At 38.8% G+C, this 24,385-nt stretch overlaps 1 protein-coding gene across 1 annotated transcript; it reads right to left on the bottom strand.

Annotated features, from left to right (window-relative positions):
• Nucleotides 1-1,721: 1,721 nt before the first annotated feature.
• AGA (aspartylglucosaminidase) lies at nucleotides 1,722-20,530 on the bottom strand. The gene is made up of 9 exons (XM_074822769.1): nucleotides 20,146-20,530; nucleotides 18,069-18,222; nucleotides 17,329-17,441; nucleotides 12,646-12,758; nucleotides 11,581-11,695; nucleotides 9,526-9,601; nucleotides 8,604-8,711; nucleotides 6,332-6,465; nucleotides 1,722-5,485 (listed from the first exon to the last, which is right to left on the bottom strand). Exons 1-9 carry the CDS (start codon nucleotides 20,294-20,296, stop codon nucleotides 5,385-5,387), a joined length of 1,065 nt encoding a protein of 354 aa, XP_074678870.1. The 5' UTR covers nucleotides 20,297-20,530; the 3' UTR covers nucleotides 1,722-5,384.
• Between the last annotated feature and the right edge of the window lie 3,855 nt (nucleotides 20,531-24,385).

The following is a 24,385-nucleotide window of genomic DNA, read 5'->3' as shown; positions in this document are numbered from 1 at the left end:
CTAGTTCCAACTCCCTGCCATGGGCAGGGACACCTTCCACTACATCAGGTTGCTCAAAGCCCCGTCCAACCTGGCCTTGAACACTTCCAAGGAATACTGTCAGTGTTTGACAAAAAGCTCATCTGTAACTGAGACCATATACATTTGTGAATTCAAGTTACTAAACCTTCAACAAAGAATTATCTTAAACATTTTGATCTTGTAACAATGAAAACAAAAAAATTAAAGTGTCAGAGTATCAGAGTGCATTTTTCCTGTTCAATTACCCTGACATTCTACAAGGACTAAATACAGTCTGCAAATGCAGTTGGAAGATCAGACTTAAGCAGACATGCTTTCACAAAAAGACTTTTTCCTGTTGGGAGTGTTAGGTTCTGTAACAATCTCTGTATGCTTGTCTTGGAAAATTAACAACTTCAGGTTCTTCCCATCTGTACATAAGAATATTCAGATAAGCCAAGGCCACTGGAATTCTTGCTAAACTGAATTCCTTATTCCTTAGGATCTTTAAATGACAAATGTTAAGAAAGTAGAAATATAAAATGCAACCCAATTTCACAACTACACTCAAGTGACAGAGCTCACCAATTTCATATTTTGCACACCACCAATCAAAATAATAATTTAGCAACAAACAATTAGAGCTGAAATGCATTTTGGAGTCAGCCTGGAAAGTATGCAAAGGGTGAAAACAAGAAACTTCCTTTTCATCTAACACATGAAAGGTTTTTCTATGCAGAGTTCTGAAATCACCATTTCTAACCAATAAAAACCCCTGACAACACAGTTGTTTCTGTAAAACTCTACTTGAAAAGTATAATGAAAACCTCTTCTTTCAAAAATTTTTCTCTATCCTACTAGAAAAAAAAAAACAAACCCACACCAAAAAACACCAGTAACAGGAATTCCCTGAGCAACTAGCACACTTGAAAGTTGCTATTGCTTTTATTTCACAGACCATCATCTGTCACTGTAAACGTATCAACTAATCACACTATGAGAGCATTGCACCATCAGGTGTATTTACCTATGTTGATTCCAACTGTCAGGGGAAAAAAAAAAAAGATGAGAATGAAAACATAGCAAATGTTGTTAAATGCACAAACATCTGAAATTGTTTGCTGTCTGACTCAGCAGCTTGAACAATAACAACAGAGCTAGTCATAAAATCCTGAGATTCTGCCACATCTGCTCTGCAGACATTTCAGTAATGTTCTTTTGCTGTAAATTTAATGAAACTTATGCGGCGGAATGAACAGACCCCTCTGTGAGAACATCTCTAGTTCAGTGCTTAACATATAACATACTACTTGTAGATCAGAGCTAAAGTAAATTTAACCACATCACTAATGTTTCCTCACACATACAGACTACAGATAATAGAACTGAAATCCTACATATATTCCGTTTCAAAACAAGGATGAACACAGTTGTTAATGAGTTACAGCAGTCATGCAATATGCTAAAACAAACAAATGCTAAAAGAATTTCTAAGTTAAAAAGCAATCAGCACCACTGTTGTTTTTACCCTATGAAAAGATAATAGATTCACTCCAGTTTATATAGTATTACTTGGAGATTCTGTCTGAAAGATCAACCTTGGATTCTCTGAAAATCTGAATTATTCCTGACTGAGGCAGTTATGGATGAAAAGACGTATTCCAGTGGTAACGTACAGTAAAATGACAGGGAAGTTTTCTTCAATAATTGCATACAAAACATTGTCAGGGTTCACACAGATTGTTTTATTAAAGAACAATTCAGTGGCATGCAAAAACATGGCATAGTTGGCTTTATTAATCAGACCACTGAGCTAGGATTCTTCTTCTGTCTACATTGGATGAAGCTATAATTTCGTAAGAAGTTTTAGAAATAGAAAAAAGCAGGCTAGCTAGAAGCTAATGAACTTAAAACACAGATGGACTTAACCCCCACAACTTTTCAGACAGGATGCATTCAACTATACTACTAAAGTACAAATACTCATATTCTGTGTAGGTTTTTTCTGCATTTTGTAGTAAAAGTTTGAGTGTAAAAACTTAAAAATACAAAATTCCTTGAAATCAGAAACAGTAAGACTTCCCCCCCCAAATCACAGCAGAAACTGTCAGAGTTTTTGCTTACTTTCAGCAAGGATTTGTACTTGTAAAAAGCTTTCTTAAAAAACTCGATGCGTCTGCTAAGTGTAAGAGAACAGCCCTACACTAACAACCTTTAAAGAAATATTTTAATACAAAATATTAAGCAAATTGGTTTTTAAGTTCAGAATTCTGTTCATAACATCACAACAGCACATGTATAAATATTATCATTTAATACACTGTCAAATTAACAATGTATTAAAATAGTTTGCACAAACTAACCCTTTCATTTATGATAACTAATTCAGCACAACAAAGCAACCTATAGTATTAAACCACATGTATTAGTACATATGTCTCATGGAGACAAGATCATGTGTAGGTGAGCAGACTATGCAGTAAGCTAGAATTGTAACTCGGTGCCTTCAGGTACACTGTTACAGAGCACTCATCAGCTTTCAGCATGGGCACTCCTAGCCTCTAGAGGCATACACTAACTAGCACAGAGTGGCATAAGCACACTAGAAAGCAAGCCGTGGATGTTCCCAACCTCTCTCAAAAATGAATCCCAGTGGATTCAGCTGCAGCAGTTTGAGAAGTTACCACTCAGCTGCCAGTACTGAAACCTCCTAAATTCAGTCCACAGTGCTATCTCCAAAGTAACAATCATTGGGATTTTATTCATCTATTTGCACTTGACTGCCTGAGTGACCTGAAGATACAGCAGCCACGGCAAAGGGCTGTAAGTGGGACAGGTAGAGAACTTATCTTAAACCACTGCAGATATATTCAGTATGAGCTTCTTTGACTAAAGCTTGTTGTGGCTTACAGTGTACTCTGTGCAACAGGATGCTCTAAAGATCCAGTGACAGAAGTGAATTACCAAAGAAATTACTTTGCTGATTAAGTTTAACAGCAGGTCATTAAAGATGGCTATTCTAGTTTGAACTTTTTTTCCAACTTCCAAAGACTCCAACTCAGAACATAAGGCAATAATCATTCTAAAGCATAGTACAAGTATCTAAACCATCTTATAAATGATACATTAAGGTGTGCTTTTATTACCCAATGGTTTTATTCAAGTAGACAAAGAGTAATTAAAGTGTTTATGACAAGACATGCTTATTTTACTTGCTCCCCCCTTTTAACTTCCTAGCTCAAGCTTAGCAAAGATTCAATTAAGTGATCAGCGTGCCACACCAAGTTAAGAAAACGATCAAACAGATCTTCAAATCCTCAAGATGCTGAAGTTCTATTACAAATGAATCCTGGTATCTCCAGACAGAGAAAGTGACAAACCCAGCTTTGTTAGCTGTAGGTAACTGTCATGCTCTAGGTATGCAACTGCTCCTTTGCAGGGGTAGGCGTGCTACAGGAAAGTGCAAGTGCACAGCATATTAGTGACAAGGAAATCACAGTGATTAAGATTCGTAACTTAACTTCCCCTACAAAAAAAGGTGACAGGAAGATTTCCACGTCTTCACATCCAGTTAAGAGTCAACGCAATACTCCTTGAAGGCTTGTACTACCAGGGATGTTTGGATGTCCTCTTTATTCAAAGATTTCACAACAGTGGGAATGCAAGTTAGAAAGGTTCACAAGGAGATGCTCCTTATCTCTTAAAGCTTTGAATTCTTCACTATTCTTCAACCCCGTCCTTGCTTGTCAGCATTTGCATGTGATTTTCTTTTCAAGAGAAAACATGGACTAAATCTTAGAAAGACAATTAAATATTCTCCAAATAAGTCTCATGTGTAGAGGCAGAGCCCCTCCTGTTCCCTGACCTTTACTCCAGACTTCTGCCAAATATGTTTTTAAACGGCAAAGTGAAGATCCAGTTCAATGTTTACTATTCATGACTTCTGGCTACTTACTTCTTATGAAAACAGACTACAAAAGCCATAGACACTTGTCTCTTTGCATACGTACTACCACCTGTCCACTTTATGAGCTGTTGTTGAAAGCTGTTCTTTTTTCCAATGACCAAAGCTCTACTTTCCCCCAAAAGCAGGTGAAACTTGGCATCACTTGGAAGTAAATACACAACAGATAACTTTTTGTGGTATTTAGAACCACAGTTTGATTGTCAGGTTTGCAAAAGTTTAAAAATTGAGTTGGGATGTAAGGTAATGCCTACTAAATTCATGACTTGAGACCTCAGTAATGAAACACATTAATTTCAGACATTTCACTTAGATGTAAATTTTTAAACACAGATGAATTGCCTATGCTAACTGTGAAAGTGTCAGCACTAGCTTGTCACAAACTGTTCATAAACAAGAAATGGTTTGCAAGGAGGATACCTCAAACAACTTGAGTGGGATGCCTTGTGGAATAGAAGCGGAGCAAGCTCTGCGGAGGTGGGGTCGTGGGCCATTTCTCTCCCCCCCCCTTCCTGTTGTTGCCCAGAGACAGAACATGCCTAACTGCACAGGTACAAGCCAGAGAAAACGAGAACCTTCTGGAACAACCTATCGCGCATGTGTAAGAAAGACTATATACAGGCAACACCCCTCGTGTGTCTTTGTTGACCCACCACCTATGGACCAAGCTGGCTACTCTGTGACAACACGGGATCCAAGGGTGGTGATTCCCCTTTTCCTATCCTCTCCTCCTCTCTTTTCGCTCTCTCTCTCTTTCTTACATACATTCATGTATATGAGTTTTGTATGAATCGAATTGCGATTGGTTGATCATTGACGGGTTATTAGGAAAACAGTCTCATGCCAAAGTGCCTTCATTCCTTCTCTGGATGTTTATCAGTTGATTCTTGCCAAATAGTCTCCACTCACTCACTAAAGTGGTCAGTTAATAAAGTGACCAGCACAATTGTTCCTCTGAGTCACTGTTGTGACTCGGCCTGCCCTGTGGCTCTGCCGAGCAGAGACCGGCTCTTCCACCAGCATGTAGACTCTCAGGGAATTCAAAAGATTCACCCCCCTCGTAACCCACCACGTGGGACAACACATAACTATAATTTTACAACTCTGTTCGCTTCCCTCAAATTACAGTCAGTTTTTTAAACCTCACTCTAGATTACAGTACCAGTCTACAATCATTTAGAAATAAATTACCAAGATAATTACATTAGCAAACTACAGATTGATCTTAGTTGCACTATGGTAAGCCATAACGTAGAAGATAGCAAAACCAGTGAAGTAGTAGCTGCACCATCAACATACCTTTGTACTTGTTCACATGGTCATTGCAACAGTGAAAATAAACAACCATTTTAAAAAGTAACACCTGGAAAACCTTAGCACTTTCCTCCTCTAAGTTTAGATATTAATAGGACAAAAGAAATTAAATGCAATCTACTACTTGTTCAGTTGGCTGATTTAGTGAAGGGCTAGACACCATGAAGTGAAACTGAGTGAATTCGGGAATTTTATTACATGCAGCACCTGGGAAAGAAAGAAAAAAAAAAAAGAGTATAATTTGCTATGTTTGGGATTAGTGCCTTTGTCATTGTACTTTATCATCTAAAGACCCAGTTACTAATTCTACTACAATGGTGTAATTATTCTTTTACAATCTGTTTAACCCAAGACATCTTGACAGTATTTAATTTTTAAGTAAAAATACAGTGCTACTGACTGCTGTAGTGCAATTAATGCCCTTATAATACAATTTGAAACAGTAACGTGAGTTAGGAAAATATCTCTCTCTCTTTTTCATTCCTGATTAACTTAATGAGTTCCTCCAACACTAATCTCTTAAACACAGAACTATGGGAAATAAGAGATCAAAGAACAGCAATAAGCAGTCTAACTAAATAAGCTGTGTTGATTAGCAAATTGTATTTCCTACTGATCTAAGAGTTCACTAATGAGATGCCTGGCACAATGACTGATCTTGGATTGCTTTGAAGCTATGCTTAACATTCACATTCTCCCTGCCTTATGCCATATCTAGGGGAGGCATAAGCGTTCTTTTTTAAAACCTTCAAATTAATCATATACAGTCCAGGAACACACATGAAGGTTGTAAATATTTTTGATTTTTACTGAGACTTGCATAAATTTTGCACAAGTCTAAGACATCAAAATGCAGCGAAAAAATTAAAGTATCTCAAATCCACACTAGGACACAGATGCCCTGCTAACCAGCATTTGATATTACAAATGGCCAGTATTGCTGCAGTGTTCAAAGAACAATTAAAGAGTTCTGCTTTAAAATCCACCTTCAGTTTTGTACTTCTGTGACCTAGTTAGGCTCAACAAGCTTTGTCTGATAAGCAAAATACATACCGTAACTTCCAGTTGTATTGGCACATATAACAGCACCAAAGAACTTTGGAGCATACTTCTGGATTCTGGAAATAACTTTCTGACAGGCTACTGTTGGGTCTATTCCCATCCTCATATACTCCACAGCTTGAAAACTAAAAAAACAACCAAGCCCACACTCAGACAGTACTCAGGTTATATATTCTAAAAAAAAAACATTGACAGACCTTGATTTCTTTGAATAATGGAAACACATGATAAATAATCTTTAACCAAACTTTATATTGGCAATTATTGCTCAAGTTCTACATGAAAGGTAATCAGAAACAGGACTAAAGGGGACTGCAAGATGTCATCTATGCCATCTGTCATTCTAAGGAACAAGCCTGGGATAACTGATCATTTGCAGCAGAAGAGGCTAAGCAAAAGATCAGTTAAAGATCTGCAAAGAAGCAGTTAAAGAGTTAGTGGCTTTCATTTTTCGTTGCATGATTAAGTCTGACATTAAAAGTTATTACTAGTTTTCAAAAAGGCCAATGTCAAGACGCTTTTTTGGAGAAAACTGACCGCCAATATTACGTAACTGATAAATTACTGATTTCAGTAAGCATTAAAAAAATCTTTCAGACAAAACTCAAGTTTCTGAAAACCTCAAAATTGACACATTTTCTTTATTTCATGAATATGAAGGTACAATGTTTTGATCAAGACTTTGAGCCACTTTCAAATTTTTTGCAAGCCAATTTAAAAAAAATCTTACTCTAAATGAAAGAGTACTCAAAATGAACTTCATTTTTATCCTCAGTATCATTAGAGAAATGACTATATGGGCATTGCTTGAGATGAATCAGCTGTATTTCCAAAATGTCCTGAGGCAAAAAAGCTACTTTTGTTGTTGTTTTCTTTCAGAACCTGAAGATTAAAAGATAATGCATAATATAACTTACAAGAAAACAACACTAGAATTTGTTTTGATGAAAGATGCACATACCAAAACCAATTCTGGTTACACTAAGACTCATCTACAGATAGCATTAACTACAGATGTTATTAAAGTACCGCAGAAGCAAACTTTCCTTGCATTTTGAGACTCCCTATTACCTTTGATTTATTCTAACAGTCAAATAGGTTCAAGTTATCTAAAGATAACTAGCTGAATATAAAGCTGTATTTCACAGGGGTCTCTTCACTAATCAAAAAACTCAGTAAAGTGTTACTATCTCAAAGAAGGCAGATAGAAAATATTAGCAATTTTGCCCTTTATTTGACACTTCCTTCACTTCTGGCAGGTCAATTCTATTCTTTGTTTTCATGTGGGAATATCTAAATAACATGGAATTAGGAAAGATCTGCATCTACAAGGAACCTGTGATTAACCACCTAGTCTGAGTTGTTTTCTAAAACCCAGTGGTGCCAACACAATGTTTTAAGCATTACAGCCAAATCCTTCAGGCTGCTAAACTGTAATGTAAGATTTTATTGATTAACCTCATAGTGGAGCTCAACTCCCTACTACTGTTGGTATCTGATACCTCAGGATAATTCATGAAGTTGTCAATTGCCTTGTATTTCAAGACTGCCTTGGAACAGCTTGAAACTCATTGAGGACATTTGTAAATATGCAACAGCTAGTAGGCATTCATAACTGCCAGAGTTTCAGAAAAAGCACCTGAGTAATATGAAGGCCACTCCTGTATATTCCTCCAAGCATCAGTGCCCATTATGTTCAGCACAGACTTCCATAACTCATTCCCGCTGAGGCCGACCCACGAGAATGACTGTCAAGACTCAGTGATGAAAACAGCCATATTTTACACAGGTTATTCAACCACGACGACAGCACTAAAACACCTCTTCCAGTTTCAAATTAGATGGAATTACATAGGACTGTTAAAGTGACACCTCCCCACTCTCCTGAGTAATCTAAGACTCACTCCTCATCCTTTCTACAATTTATAACACTTATTTCCCACACAACAAAGCACTTTGAAGGAGAAAGCTAATCAGTTCTGTTAAAAAGCATGCAGGTTGGGAATACACTCATTACCTGCTGCCTGTTTGCTCACAGCTTGACAGCATTAAGGGATCTGTCATCAAGATATTTAAGAAGTCACTTCTTTTAAGACAGATCATAAGGATGACTTGATTCTGCTACTGTTCTTTCCCCTTCCATTCCTTCCTTTACTCCCACTTCAGCAACCAGTAAGTCAGACTGTCTTTTTAATCAATTACTTCATCTGCTGAGTTCACATTTTGCTAGAGAAAGCTAGCAATGTCTGCCCTAAGGACAAACCTGGGTAAGAAGCGCATCATGATGTCACCATCCCCAGTGGCTGCAGCTCCTCCGGCTGTACTATCTGCATAGGATCCTGCTCCAGCTATCGGAGAATCTCCTACACGGCTGTAGTGAACAATGGAAAAAAAACAGAAACTGGAAACTACAGAAAACTATAATTTACTAATTCCAGTGGGACTGCATTAACGGAATAGCCCTTGGCCTGATATCGACAAGTTCTTATGACATGGGCACACTTTCAACTTTGTCAACCTTACTCCCTCCAGCTGGGTTAGTGTTAAACCCACAGGAGAACAGAACAGGTAAAGAGGTCACTCCTCTGCAGTCAGAAGTCTTGCCTTGAAACTACCAATAAAAGTGATCTGTGATAACCTGACTGACCTGAGGCTTAATCCACCTCCAATGCACAACTGTTTGTTATTACACTGACTATAGTTAGGGCAGTAAGGTTTAGCCAGTGGGCAACAGTAAGCAGCTGGGGACATTAGTAAGTTCAGTAACTTGCTGCTAAATCCAGAAGCTGTCCAACTTGGCTGACAGACAAGATTCCTAACTGGGGAGAAAAAAATCTCAAAGACAAAATACAAGCCTGGGGCTCTAATTCCATGTACACTGCTTTGGAGACTATGCACCTCTCCGGAATTCTCATTTATCTCTGGTGCCTTGCCTTACAAGTTGCCTCACAACTGTGCCAGTTTGTGTCTCTATGGCGAACTAAGCCAGCCGAAAAACAAGCATTCCATCAAACACAAATCATCTTGCAACTGAATCAGTTTCTCAGTATTAGGATTTACAGCAGTGCCCAGAAATAAGCAAGGCCATTTTGTGATCATGGCAATCTAAACCACATAACCTTTGGATAAGCTTAACACAGGAAATGAGATGGGAAGAAAGCTTTTTTGTAAAACCAGATACTAACCCTGGAATTTTGTGGGCTGCACCATTAGTAGATGTCCCAGAAGCAACGGTTCCACTCTCGCCAATTACAATCATACCTAAAATTTTCAATAGGGATGAAACATATTCTGAAACACTCCTAACAAATTTGTTAAACTGACACTATGGTTATCAAACAGAATCATGATGCACAGACTATTCAAATTACTGATATCCTGAAACACAGCAAAGTTGTACTCAAAGAAAACAAGTTCTTAGTAAAACACATTTGGAAAGTTTTTCAGTGTATTACAAGAGCTCAGAAGGGAATCTAGAACAGTGAGTGCTATACTGTTCAGAGCTGTACATTACTGCTGCCCAAGCAGCCACTGTCTCCTGATAACACCTGCATTAACCAGTAGACAAGAAGTGCCTGGTGTCACCACATCCTGCACCAGTACCATCAGAACAACAAAATTTGAAGTTATAAATGGTGCTCGAGGGAGAGTAAAAGAAAAGTCAGGAGGATGAGCTTAAATTTGGCAGAAGGTGAAATACTGCCTACCAAAGTAACAAGAATTACATGACAGGCAAATGTGTGGATGAGCCTGCCCCTTATTAATTTTGTGCTGATAACGAAGCCACTGCCTCATTAGAGAAGTTTAGATTGGCACTTGGAACAGGATTTGGGATCAGCTGCTTCTCCACAGAGCAAGACTTCATCTCTTTAAGAGAGGGCAGAAATTGCTGCTGGCATGAAACTCCAGTACAAAGTGAGAGCCAAGAAACAGAATTCAAATTCCATGATCTCACTAAGCTGTACCTCCTCATAAAAAAGTTTCCTAACCAGTAGAAGCTAAAAGCATAGAGGCGCTGACTGTATGGCCACCATTAGCCTCTGCAAAAAGACCGGAAGAGCATCAGTTTCTACCAACTTCCTAAATGCATTCTGAATGAAGACTTTTCTCAAAATGTGTTAGTCAAGGAGACATTTCATATACAAAACAAACAATGGAGCAGGAGAACTTGATAAGCCCATCATATAGTACAAAACAGCGCAGGAGTACTTCATGATACAATCAACTCCTGAATTCCATTTAGCAGATTCCCCTCTCATCCTGACACTCCACAATTTCCACGTTTTCTAGAATATATTGAAGAATGTATATATCCCAGTAAAGAAAGCTACCTACCAACTTAAGAATTTGGTAGTTTGCCTGACTTCTGTAGAACATTAATTGGTTATTAGTAGGGTGGACTGGAAGCAAAGAAGAAAGATTCACACTTGAAACAACTTGTTAATTCTTGGTCTTGCAAATACTGTCAGGCAAAAAGTTCTGAATTGCTAAACTGAGAAAAATCCAGACTAAAACAAAAAGTGTAAGTTTCAGGACTACAAAGCATAAAGCTTTGAAAGACATGAATCTGTAACTGCTCCAGTCCTTTGTCTGATCTGCTCATTAATCAGCTTATAGGCTTAGCAATTAACAATCCTCAATCAGTAAACTCTTAGAAGTCTTTGGGGACTACTACTGTTAACCTGCTTTAAGCATAGTAGTTTCTGTAGAAATTTATTGATTTAGTCAAAAGCCAGAATAGAAGAAGAATGAAAGTAAGCTTTGTTTTATAAGTTTAAGGACTGTTTGGCAAACATTGCTTTTGGCTGGCAACAGGACTAACTGTTTACACCACTGTAAAGCCTTTTAAGTTGGTCTGACAGCCAAAGGGGTGACTTGACCTAAGTTAACCATAATCAAGATAAAAATAATTATTTTTAACCTTTATCAGTTTTCTAAGAATCCATAGCTACTCAAGCAATTATGCCAAGATATCTGACAGAAAAGCAACAGGGCAATGAAACAGCTAAAGGGCTAAAAATGAAGCAAGCGGCTATGCAGTCAGCGCACTGAAAAAAAAGAACACAAAAAAAATTCCTACTTTTAGGCACTCAAACCTAACACATAAGTAACACAATCTTAAAACCACTATAAATAGGAAATAATGCCTATATGAAATACTTGTCTTTAAACTCACTATGATTTAATTTGTAGGGGAATGAGGAAAAAAAAGTAGCATCAGAGTTACCAAAGGTTGTTACCAATAGTATCATGATTATGAACACTTCTTTGTGAGATGGTCTGTTCTTCTTTACAAGTTACTTTTTCAGGCCGTTTGTATGGTCCACAAGATTTTGAAGAGTCTGGTACCACATTCTGTAATTATTTTGTTATTTGCATGAATAACATATTATGCTGCATTACAGATAAACTTAAAAATACTACAATCAATATCTATAATCTACTACACATGTATCAGATGCCCAATACTTAAATTATACAGCCATACTGAAATCCCACAAGTTGTTTTGTTTAAAGAATAAAGACTGACTTCTGGTATTATATGGTAAAAAGTTTTTCCTACTAGGAAGTTATGTTGTTCGCATTAAAGAATCTCTTTTGCTCAATCGACTGGTAAAAAAAACCCAAACTCATTCTTCAGCAAAATGAAGAAAATTTTCAATCTGAAAAAACAACCAGATGAACTAAGCTTGTTTTACTAATGTCAAGATATTATGTCAAGTCACTATCAATATCAAGATATTCTCCCAGCTGAAAAACAGAATACGTATTGAATTAAAATGGTTCAGTAATGCAGCATTTCATATCCAAGAAACAACGAAGGCAGTGTATAAACATGTAGAAATCTGCAACTCCAATCCCAAAATAAAAAAAACCAAAGCCACCCTTACCACAACAGGCAAGTTTGACAGCTGCATTAATGTGATGTGTTCACAGGTCTGAATAAAGCCACTCTAAGGACCTTAATTGCCACTGTAAGATTTGCTTTCAGAAATTTATATATGCATCAAAAAAATACATGCACTACTTTTAATTTGAGAAGTTCTGCCCAAATTTAAAGACAAAAAAAAATATTCCCCCACTAAAACAGCAATGTCAAAACCAGCAGGATTTAAGAAGTAAGAGCTAGACACATATTCTTCCTGAGTCTACCAAATGCTTGGCAATTCCAAGTTTGTTCTGTTTAATAAGCAGAACTTTTTTATTTCTTCACATCTAAAGCACAACTTTGACATAAGCTGAAGAGGCAATGCTGCATTACTGACTTTCTAAACCCCCACTTCACCACCACCACTGCACTGTACCTTCCAGTAGTTTGGCTGACAGCTTTGATTAAGCCACTTTGAATACACCGAAAGAGATTTTTGGGTAGTTAAATCTTCGTATGGAAACCCCATTCTTACAGCAAACAGGGAGGCTTTAAAAGCAACAACAAAACGAAAACCATTGATTTATTCACATTTTTATACATTTTATGATAATGCATTCATGTAATGTTATCTAGAAAACAAGAAATTCTACATTCTTTATGGAACTGAGAAATATTTCTTCAGAGAGCAGTTATCAGCCATTATAGTGATGTACAACTGCAGTAACAAACTCTCCCTTCACCAGCAGTATCAAATTTTCTCAGTTCACTGTAACTATGTTAACAGGTAAGTTTTATCAATGAAAGAGAAACAAATTTAACTCTGTTATTCAACTGGACACAAATAACCTGGAGCAAGAGTGGCCTGGGATGTGTGCGTCACAAATATTTAAATAAGTGATACAAATAATAGTGTATTTTCCTTAAAAAACTAATCTTCTATGAAATGTAAGTAACATAGTGGCACAAGATTTGGCACTAATCACTGGTATTTGCAGAAATCAATCCACCAGCTTACATCATATTACACTTCTTCCTTGCAGCTTTAAAAGTGACTGCTTCATTGTTTTCAAAATTAATATAGTATGTATCAAGAGAGCAAAAGAAATGCCAACACAAGCAGTGGAAGAATGCTGTACTTCTAAAAACAGCTTTTATAGTTAGGGAAAGGGAAAAGAAAAAGGATCCAACTGTTCTCCCATCTTTTAGTTGTAGATACCTTTGATATTACCTAGTAACAGATACTGTTGCTAGATTCAGATGCTTGAACAATTTATATTACCAATCCTTGATAATAGTGTCACTATAAGACACAGCTGAACAAGCTTCTCCAGTACAAGAATTAGGAAAAGCCTTCAATTATTTCTGGACAGCTTTTCTGTGTTTTTCTTAAAAACTAACACAATTAAAGTTTCTTCACTCAGAGAAAAAGAAAAATAACAGCTTCAAATAAATATTTATTTATTTTCCCATTTCTATAACAAGCAGGCAGGGTTTTTTATGGTGTTCGGGTTTTGTTTGGGGTTTTTTTAAGGTAAAATTGTGCTTGGGCGTGTTTGTCAGTCATTCTTTCATGACTTTTGAAGCCTTATTTCTATTCCAGGAAGCACAGTTGGTCATTTTTTACTCTCTGAACTTTTTACTTGGATTATTGGTCTAAGTATTGCTAGGACAAACAGGGAAAAGTTCAGGGACACTACGATTATGAAACTTTCTTATCTGTTGAAGACAAACCTGAAAATTTCTTGGCAGATAACCAAAATAATTCTTTTCCTCACTTGTAATCATTCTGCACTGAATGTCTCTCACCAGACTCAGTTACATTGGTACAGATGGCCTTTATTGCTATTTCTCAGACTTGTCCTAAAGAAATTAGGCAATGAATGGAGAAAGCAGTTCTTTTAACAGGGCAAGAACTGCTCACTGTGGTTAGCTGCATCTGTTCAACAAAAGCTACATCAAGGGCAAGAAGCAGGGAACTACAGGCTGATCAGCCTCACCTCTGAAGTGGTGATCACTGAGAGGTGATGTAACTAATCACTGAGAAGACGATGTAACTAACCCTGGAAACCATTTCCAAGCACATGAAGAACAAGAAGGTGATTAGAAGTAGTCAGCATGGCTTCACACAAGGGAAGTCATGCTTCATCAGTCTGATAACCATCTATGATGAAACAACTGGTTTGGTAGATGAAGGGAGAACAGTAGATATTGTCTACCTTGACTTCCGTAAGGTTTCTGACACTGCTTCCCATAAGATCCCCAAAGAGAAGGTGATAAAGTATTGGCTGGATGAGCAGACATGGACTGAAAACCAGCTGAAGGGCTTAGCTCAGAGGGTGATCAGTAGCATGAAGCCTAGTTGGAGCCAGTAACTAGCAGTGTACCACTAGGGTCAATACTGGGTCCAGTAACATTCAGTATCTTCATTATTGATCTGCATGACGGGGCAGAGTATATGTACCCTCAGCAAATTTTACAGATGATACAAAACTGGGAGGAGTGGCTGAAGCACCAGGGGTTACGCTGGCATCCAGAGTGATCCTGACAGGCTGGAGAAATGGGATGATAAGAACCTCAGACAGTTCAACAAAGAGAACTGCAAAGCCCTGCACCTGGGTAGGAACTACCCCATATACCAGTACATGCTGGGGCCACCCAGGGAGAAAGCAGCTTGGTAGGAGAAGACCTAGTTCTGGTGGGTGGCAAGCTGAACGTCAGCCAGCAACGTGCCCTTGCACCAAAGGCAGGTAACAGTGCAGGCTGGACTCCACCATTAGAAGAAGTGCTGCCAGCAGGTCAAGGGAGGTGAGCCTTCCCCTCTATTCAGCATTGGAAAGGCCACACCCAGAGTACCATGACCAGTGCTGGGCTCCCCAGTATGAGAGACATGGACATATTGGAAGCAGTCCAGCAAAGGGCCACAAAGATGATTAAGGGACCGGAGCACCTCTCCTACGAGGAAAAGTTGAGGGAGCTGGGGCTGTTCAGCCTGGAGAAGAAAAGGCTCTGGAAGGGATCTCATCAGTGTATAAAAATGTCTGAAGGGAGTGTGTAAAGAAGAGTCATACGGAAAAGATGAGGGGCAATGGGTACAAGCTACTCCTGGGGAGATTCCAATTGGACAAAAGAAGAAAATTTTTCACAATGAGAACAATCAGCCACTGGAATAATCTCCCCCAGGAAGTGGTAGATTCCCAACATTGGACACTTTTAACATTCAGCTGGACAGGGCACTGGGCCATCTTGTCTAGACCATGCTTTTGCCAGAAAGGTTGGACCAGATGATCCTCGGGGTCCTTTCCAAGCTGGTATACTATGATTCTATGGAACAAAATTAATGCGTGCCACAGCCTGCCTTCACCTCTCTAGTGTCAACCACTCATAAATTAAATTTTAAGAGACAGGCAGACTTTCCTGGATTGTATCACTAAATATATACAAATAAAAGTACAGTTTAGTTATTGGGAAAAAATAAGGAATAACCTCAGCAATTTTGCATCTTGAATAAAAAAAGGCTGCAGAGATTATATACATTTGTATGAAAAGGTTCTAGATAGCTTTTCTGGTGAAAATGTAAATATTTTTATTTAGAAAAGAAATTGTCATTTTCTCTCACATGCCGATTTGAAGGTTCAAATGTATTATTCTGAAGCTATAGCTCTATTTTCTCCTTATCAGTCTTCACCTGGTAAAGACAACTATAGTTTCCTTTATCCAAGCTCCTATTTCCACAGAAAATACATTCCTTCACAAGAAATATTATACTTTCTCAATTTCTCCACTGCTCGGATTCATTCACTAACACTTATCATCATCTCCAATTTTTATTCAGACATATCTTCAGCTTTCCTGTCTTTCTTTTGCCACAACTGCTACACAGTTTCTTCTGAGGAAGTTCTCACTGACAGCAAGGACTCAGTATATCAGCCTTGTCCACATGAGTCCCATTATGCAAAGAGCTATCTTCTTAGGCTGGAAAATATATTTAAAATCAGTACTTTAATTCTTCTGTTTCTTATCTTTTCCGCTCATTCTACCAATCAAAATGTTAAAAATATTTTGATAAATACCAATGAGGAAAGGACTATTATGAGTATTTCTTCCTCTGCTATTTAACACCTGACCAATTTCTTTTTCAGCATCACCTGTGAAATCTCTCTTACCAAAGCCACTTGTAACCTAATCATGGCCAACCACCCAAATTAAATAGAACCCACAAATAGAGCTCTTTTCAGACTTTCTGTCAAACACTGTCCTCACCTCCCTCTATTGACCTATTTTACCCTATCAAAAAGCTGCCATTACACTTATTTCTCTATCAGTCTGTACACATTAATTCCTTCAAGAATCTTTTCTTATCAATTTCAAAGCACTTGACTCACCCTTAATGCTCAGATGTCAACTTCCACACTTGTCTCCACATTTCTTTCTGAGCAGGCACACACATTTTAAAAGTCCTTAACTGTGAGCCAAGTAACCTTCCACTCACTCACTATTCATATACCTCCCTAGAACATACATCTTGTTTTGAAACCAGTATTACTCTAGCAGCTGCTCCTATTTTAAAAGCTCAACTACTCCTCCAGTTTGCTATTGCTATTTTGTTGTGCCTAGGAGTACAGCTCCTAATGTAATTTTTTTCATTCAAGTTCTAGTATTTTTAAACTATGAAATACAGTAATCATGTTCAATATATACTAAAGTAGTAAAATGTACCTGTAACGTCTATTAATTCTGTCATTCCTTAGAGAAAGTTACTTAATGGTTTTAAATTAAATGTTTACATCTAACAGCTTCTACAGTGTCTTGTATCAAATCATCCTTGATACTTTTGACAGCAGTGATATTAGCAAAGCCTTGGGATTACAAGTTAATATTTGCAGTTAAATTGGTGGAAAGACCATAAAATTGTATTTTTCATGGCCAAATAACAGACTAAAACCTAATTCATACACATGTAATAAGAAAGTAAACACTTCTGAATTATTTGACTAGATTCATTTGATTGTCAGGGAATCCTTCCACCTATATATTACCAAGATTAATATATGGCAATTTTAACAGGAAGTGTTTTAAGAAGAGGGTATGACTTGGAAACAGTTAAAGGAATAATTACCTGACTCTCCTACTAATAATGTATGCTTAGTGTATTCCATGACCTTTCGCGCTACGCCAATTGCATTTTTTATATGCCTGAGATCCGCAACTGCCCCAACGTCCATAGTGTTACTGGAAACAAGAAATATTTAAAACTTATTAAAAATACAAGAATAACTGTACATTTTTTATTAGAAAAAATCTGTTCTCGTCTAAATTAGAAAGCTTGCTCCTTTAACGTATTGCTTTAATTGTTCTATGTCATAGACAGATGGCATCACGCTAGTAGGGAAGAACTTCGTACATGTATCACTTCCTTTCACAGGCATGGGGATGTTGCTCAAGTAACAACTACATCCACAGTAGAGTAACTATTTTGTTATATAAACTCATAACATGAACCACACACTTGCAATTCCTTTTTAATCAGGACAGCTTTAAACGTTAAAGTATAGAAGACAATTGCTCCAGAAATGAAATATTTATGGAATGAATGTACAGGGAAAGCTTACAATGCTACAAACCATCTGCTTTGCAAGTGCTGTATCTAGAGCCAGATAACTGAACTACATGTAAAGATTCAATAACAAATATGTTTAGCTACTCTCCCACCAATTAAAGAAGTATTTTTCCTAGTTCCACAAGTTAACATATAACTTGTCCCATAGTCAGCCCTAAACCAACAAGCTCTCTATACAACTCTCATTAAAGTGTCTAAAAATGACAAGAATCATTCTTTTCTCCATGTAGTTTTCTTACCCATCCATAATCATTGCATCCAGTGTTGTTTCTCCGCTTTCATCTGGGCTTCCTCCATATCCCACACTTCCATCACACTGGTCAATCTCACACTGACCACAGCCTCTCTCAACCGCATCCAGCTCAGAACCTCCCAACTGTAATACTCTCCAAGCTGTAATCAACACAAATAATTAAATGTCACCCGTGAAAACAGGCTCCACTACTGCTTTAAAGAATGTTTTAAAGATGGACATAATGACGATGCACTATGTAAGTGGATAGAGAAAGTAAACTATAACTTATAGGTGAAATAAAGTCAAAATATAAATCATTCAAAAGAATATAAAGCATTACTTTTCTAAACACTGTTTTTCTTGCATGTTTCATTAGTGTTTCTGACTTGAGTAACAAAGCTTTTTTTCTCACTGGCAACATATTCTTTACTATCATCACAACTTTATGTATTAAATAACCTCCTGTGTGCTCAGAAACAAACATTAGTTTATCACTGTTTTTTTAAAGCCTTTAGGGGGGAGGGAGAGGGGGAAGCAAAACTTTCATTTAAAAAAAAAAAAAAAAGGAAGTTGCAACAAGCAGCTCTCAAAAGCTTCCTATGAGAATACTGTGTCCAGCTGCAGAATAAAAAGATCTAAAAGATACAGTGATCTAAAAGATCTAAACCTACATCAGTAGCTTCATGAGAACAAAAAGAAAGTGTAAATGATATAAAAAAAATTACAGTCTCCACCTTCTCCTGCTCAATCCTTTGTCTTCTATTCTTTAGGATCTAGCTCACGGTACAGTTTTGTAAGACATTACGAACGTGCCAAATGACACGACTTGAATAAACTGGGCCTGAAGGCTTTGCACACGACATTTCACAAGGTTGGACCTCAGGCAAGATTTTCCACGATGGCTAAGCTTGCTGCCAGTGACAGTTGCAGTCCTGCTTCCTCCTCCTTGTGCTAGCTCTGGTGTTCTTATCATCTGCCAGACCCAGCACAAAGTAGGTAACAGAAGGACACAGCCCAGCTCTTTTGGGGAGATCTATTACACTGTCTCAACCATCTCAGGAAGTCTCATCTTCATAAATGCTGCATGCAGCTGCATGAAACTGCCTGCACCAAGGAAAAACTAAAACTTAATACCTAGCAACCAACTCCACATATGGTTGTGCATTATAAACTTCAGTGGAAACTGCTCCAATTCCCATAATCTTTATTTCTGTGATTAGCCCTAACACCCTTTTAAAAGCTGCAAAGCAAGGGCCTTGCAGTTTTCATGACTGTATTTCACTTCTAACACATACAAGGCTTTACAGGTAACTCATTTCACTAGTAAGACTTCCCTAATAAGGGGTTATTTACAACCCACCTATGTTAAACTAGCCTATGAGTCTTTTAAAATCAGTATCCACAACTAATTTATGTTGCCACGGGAAAAATCTACTTTGACTGTCAATAACATATCACTAAACAAGACAAGAGTTCCAAAAATACTCAGATCTAAATCTTTAGGGGCAAGAATGAATCTCGGAAGGACACCATTAAAAACAAGGCACCACTGCAAACGCCACAAGAGCGTAAACCACATTACTAGCAGAAAAATGTTTTCAATCTAGCTTTTCCACAGCTCATAACACTTTATTTTTTTTTTTTTTTAAACCGCATTTTTCCCAACCTTGAAAGTTAAACCATTCGCTCGCAGGCTCTCGGCCCACACCAGGGCTCGGCGGCACAGCGCCATCGCTGCAAACGCAAGCTCAGGGGCTTGACCCCTTCCCACACGCAGGTACTCCGGCTCCCTCAGAGCCGCCGCGGGCGCAGCCTCCCTGCCGGTACCGCGGCTCGCTCCGGCCTGCGAGGGGCGCAGAGCGGGCAGGAGGCAGCCCGGGCCCGCCGCAGCCAGAGCCGTTTAACGGAAGCACGGTCACAGCTCGCTTCTTCCTGCCACGCATAAGCGCGGTCACGCCTAAGAGACTGATTTTAAGCCAACGCGCAGAGCCCCCCTCCAGCCCCTCAGCTTGAGGAGCACCGAGCGAGCGAACGGCACGGCCCTATCCTGTCCCACCCGGACCGGCCCCCCGCCGGGACACCTGTCTCCGCGGCCTTCCTAAACGCCCAGGTATTGATGGCTACGGGCAGGGCGGCGGCTGAGGTGGCGCCCGCCAGCTGCAACACGACGAGCAAGAGAAACGCGACAATCATCAACGCGACAATCATCGTCGCGCCGCGTCCCGCCGCCATCGCCGCCCGCCCGGCCGAGCCCCTACAGCGCCGCCACGAACCGGGCGACTGCGACAGCGCATGCGCACACGGCCCGGCCGTGGCGGAGCGATACGGTCGCTGGCAGTTGTAGACGTCGGCGGAGGGTGCTGCCCGCCCCGGGGAGTGATGCGGTTCCAGAGGTTAGGGCTTGGTGTCGACCTCCTGAGGAACACTTTTGTGGCAAGGAAAAACCTAAATACCTCCCAGCAAAGGCCAAGGCCCAGAGTAGATTAAAATACAATTTATGTTTATGGTATGCCTGGATGTGTGTTAAAGCCAGTCTCCTTTTGTGGAGGTCACAGTCCGTCAGTGGAATTGCCGGTGATGAGCTGTGGGGATCGGGCTGCACTGTGGGCGTCAGCAGAGACCCAGAGCTGGGCCAGGCTGCGGTAGTGTTCAAAAGCGATCTCCACTTATGGTCATGAAGTTCACATGCAGCATCTTTATGTGCCGCCTCGTTAATGTGTACATTTTTGTCAAAAGTGTCTTAACAGCACAGAGATGTTTCTGCAAAGGGTGCATTTTGGGATCTACTGTAGCGAAAGCTTATGGAAGAATTTGTAAAAAGCCTTGTTTTGTAGAAAGTATAAAGCATATAACAATTTCTTAATTCTGTCCCTGCCATTAAAGCTTCTCATTATAAACCGTTAGCAATAGTTTAAAGTCATTTGACACGTTGCCATAGTAGTCTGACTGTTTTCAGGCCCGTAGACTCACCTGCTGTCAGCGTAATGCACCGATTTGTGTTCAGGGCTGATTACGTTCAAGCAGTCTCTGATCATCAACCAGCTATTATTTCTGAGCAATGTGAAAAAAGGTGGCTTCTGCTTCTACCACAGGAAGTGAATATAAAATATACCTTTTTTTTTTTTTTTTTTAACTTTTTCAGCTTATTACTCCTTTTCAATATATGATGGGCTGAACTGAATTACACTTTATCAGCAATGTCTCTGGTCTTGTATTTGTGGTAAGAGGAGATACTTGGACTTCATGTGTGACAGGCTCAAGCTTGTAGGCATGTATAAATTGTAAGTGTACCCAGGCTGGTTTAAAAAGCCTGAACCAATATTATTTTTGTTATAACAAAACAATCCACAGCCTTTGGAATAAAATTATTATCACAAAAGAAAAGTATTATCCTTTATTACAGACGTTACAAAACAATAAAATACAGGATTGGGTTTGACTTTAGTAATAGCATGGCCTTGCTGTCAGCCGGTTCCCAAAAGCAAAACTACAAGTAGCCTACAGAAACCTTTATTCAGGTAAATACTGTTAGCTGATTTATTTCTGATAGTGCTGTTCTTATCTCTGTCATGTGTTTCTGTGTAAAGCTGTTAGGGAAGGGAAAAGGGCCAAAATACAGATCTGAACTAATGTTAGCTGAAGGAAAATGTAGGAAAATATTTTCAGAAAAGTAATAATAAATGAAAAGGAAAATATAATCAAATATGTTCCTAAAAGTGGTACATTAATGATGTATGAGTTTCAATAAGGCCAAATGCCGGGTACTGCACTTGGACCACAACAACCCCCCGCAGTGCTACAGGCTTGGGGAGGAGTGGCTGGAGAGCTGCCAGTCAGAGAGGGACCTGGGGGTGTTGATTGACAGCCAGCTGAACATGAGCCAGCAGTGTGCCCAGGTGGCCAAGAAGGTCAATGGCATCCTGGCTTGTATGAGAAACAGCATGGCCAGCAGGGACAGGGAAGTGATCTTACCCCTGTACTTGGCACTGGTGAGGCTGCACCTCGATTACCGTGTTCAGTTTTGGGCCCCTCACTACAAAAAGGACATTGAATTACTCGAGCGTGTCCAGAGAAGGGCAACGAAGCTGGTGAAGGGTCTGGAGCACATGTCGTACGAGGAGCGGCTGAGGGAACTGGGGTTGTTTAGTCTGGAGAAGAGGAGGCTGAGGGGAGACCTCATCGCCCTCTACAACTGCCTGAAAGGAGGTTGCAGAGAGCTGGGGATGAGTCTCTTTAACCAAGTAACTAGCCATAGGACAAGAGGGAATGGCCTCAAATTGTGCCAGAGAAGGTGTAGACTAGATATTAGGAAGCATTTCTTTACAGAACGGGTTGTTAGGCGTTGGAATGGGCTGCCCAGGGCAGTGGTGGAGTCCCCATCCCTGGAGGTGTTTAAGAGTCGCGTTGACATAGCGCTGAGGGATATGGTGTATTTGAGAACGGTCAGTGTTAGGTTAATGGTTGGACTAGGCGATCTTCAAGGTCTTTTCCAACCTAGATGATTCTGTGATTCTGTGATATTTTTCAAATATTGTTTTCTTTTAGTCAGATAAAATGGACCATTATGAAAGAAAAACACTTTGATAGGAGCGTCATCCAAATAAAAGTATTGACTGTAATGGTTGCATCTGCAGGCTGAGCCAGCACAGCTGTGGAGTGAATATATTGTACAACTTGAAACAGCATAACATTATACTTGAGGCCCATGTAGAAACTCAGTTGGTTTAATTTCTGTGGTATGTTTTCTAACTGGCATTCAAATGTGAATGACTTCCTGCTAGAAATAAATGCAGTAATGAATCCATGCTTTACTGTATACAGTGTTATTTAATATCATGTATTTTATGCTAAGTGTGAAAAAACTCACTGCTCTCAGATACAGTCTGTAAAATCAACAGCAAGGTTGATAAAACTCTAGTTTTACATGCTGAAACCTGAGGAGAATTTGAGCAGTATCTGTCCAAGACAACTCTGCAAGTCAGTTCTGCAACATCCATGTGGGCTCTTGATTTGCCTTCTGTCTCTGATATAAAGTATTTTAAAATTTGTCATTGTATTTAAAACTTGTTTGTATTTTCATAAAAATTAGCTGTTTTATGTCAGTTCTTCCTACATCAGCAGTGAAAATGAACCCTAATCTGTTTGTCCCCCAGTATTTACTGTTATCTTAGAGACTGTAGCTAAGATAAATGCTGATACCAGCAGATTTTTCTCTCTGCAGCTAAAAAGCAAATCACAAACAGAATTTTTCTTCAAATGCATAATATTGAAAGAATATTCTAGAGAAAGACTTGTGTGGACAAGGGATTACTGAGAGGATCTACAACAGACAACACTGTGACTGAATGGCACTGAGTAATTAATGAAAAACACAGGAGGAAATTCACCTCTTTCACTGAGAGTGTCTGTTCCTACAGTGGCCAAATTCTGACCTCAATTATATCTGTGTGACCTTATCTAGCACCATCTGTTCAAAAATGCATGCCTTGCTCCTTTTTGCTGTCTCAAATCTTCCGTAAGTGTGCTTTGAAATTTAATTAAGTATTGTAGATATATCTGTAATTTGTTAACATTTTAATCTTGATTTACTTGCACTTTCTAACATACACAAATACATGAAAAGTAAATCTGAGAATAACTTTATTAATAAAAATAATCAACTCTTTGGTTATCATTTGCTATGAAAACTTATTAAGTGTGGATTTTTTTGACACCTAGGATTTTGAATTCATCGTGTTTCTAATTAAAATATATTTTTAAAATGACCGTGTTTTGTGGTTTTCTGTTTTGAGTAGATTTGTGGAAGCACTGTACTCTTCAGTTTTTAAAATTATTTTTTTTTTGCTTTCGATCCCTTTCATTGCTTCTTGCAATACATGTGTTCTCTCATCACTGAATGACACTGATAAGGATGAAAAGATTCATTCACGGTGAATGTTTCCATCACCTACCTCTTAAATCTCCTAGGAAAGACCTTTATGCCCTCTCTCATGCTTGAGAAGAGCTATGTATAAACATTTTCAAAGCTACTTAACTATCATCACCTGAATCCTCCATAAAACTCAGCATCAGTGTGAGGTCTGTCAAAATGTGTAACATTTAAATCACATGTTTATCCAGATCTCTGCTTCCCATACTGTTTTTATATTGTCTTCCCCAACAATCTTTTTTCATGTGTTATGTGTTCTCTTTTATTTGTACTGTAAGGTCTTTTGGGTATGGGTTGTCATTTCATTTTAAGTTTTCACGGCGTATAGCACCTGTGTGTCCTAGGTTAGCACTCCTTGATCCCTGACAATATGTTAATAAGCATTAATATAT

Source organism: Strix aluco, chromosome 4 (assembly GCF_031877795.1).
Source record: "Strix aluco isolate bStrAlu1 chromosome 4, bStrAlu1.hap1, whole genome shotgun sequence".
Lineage (NCBI taxonomy): Eukaryota > Metazoa > Chordata > Aves > Strigiformes > Strigidae > Strix > Strix aluco.
Note: the sequence above shows the minus strand (reverse complement) of the source record. Positions and strands in the feature narration are given on the sequence as shown.

Bases quoted from the DNA above. Each gene is read 5' to 3' on its own strand.
- AGA (XM_074822769.1), bottom strand. From the start codon at position 20,296: ATGGCGGCGGGACGCGGCGCGACGATGATTGTCGCGTTGATGATTGTC. The intron at 12,759-17,328 runs GTAATTATTCCT...TTGCTTTTAAAG, and splicing joins ATTATTAGTAGGAGAGTCAG to CCTCCCTGTTTGCTGTAAGA. The intron at 11,696-12,645 runs GTACAGTGCAGT...AAATAATTACAG, and splicing joins GTCAGCCAAACTACTGGAAG to AATGTGGTACCAGACTCTTC.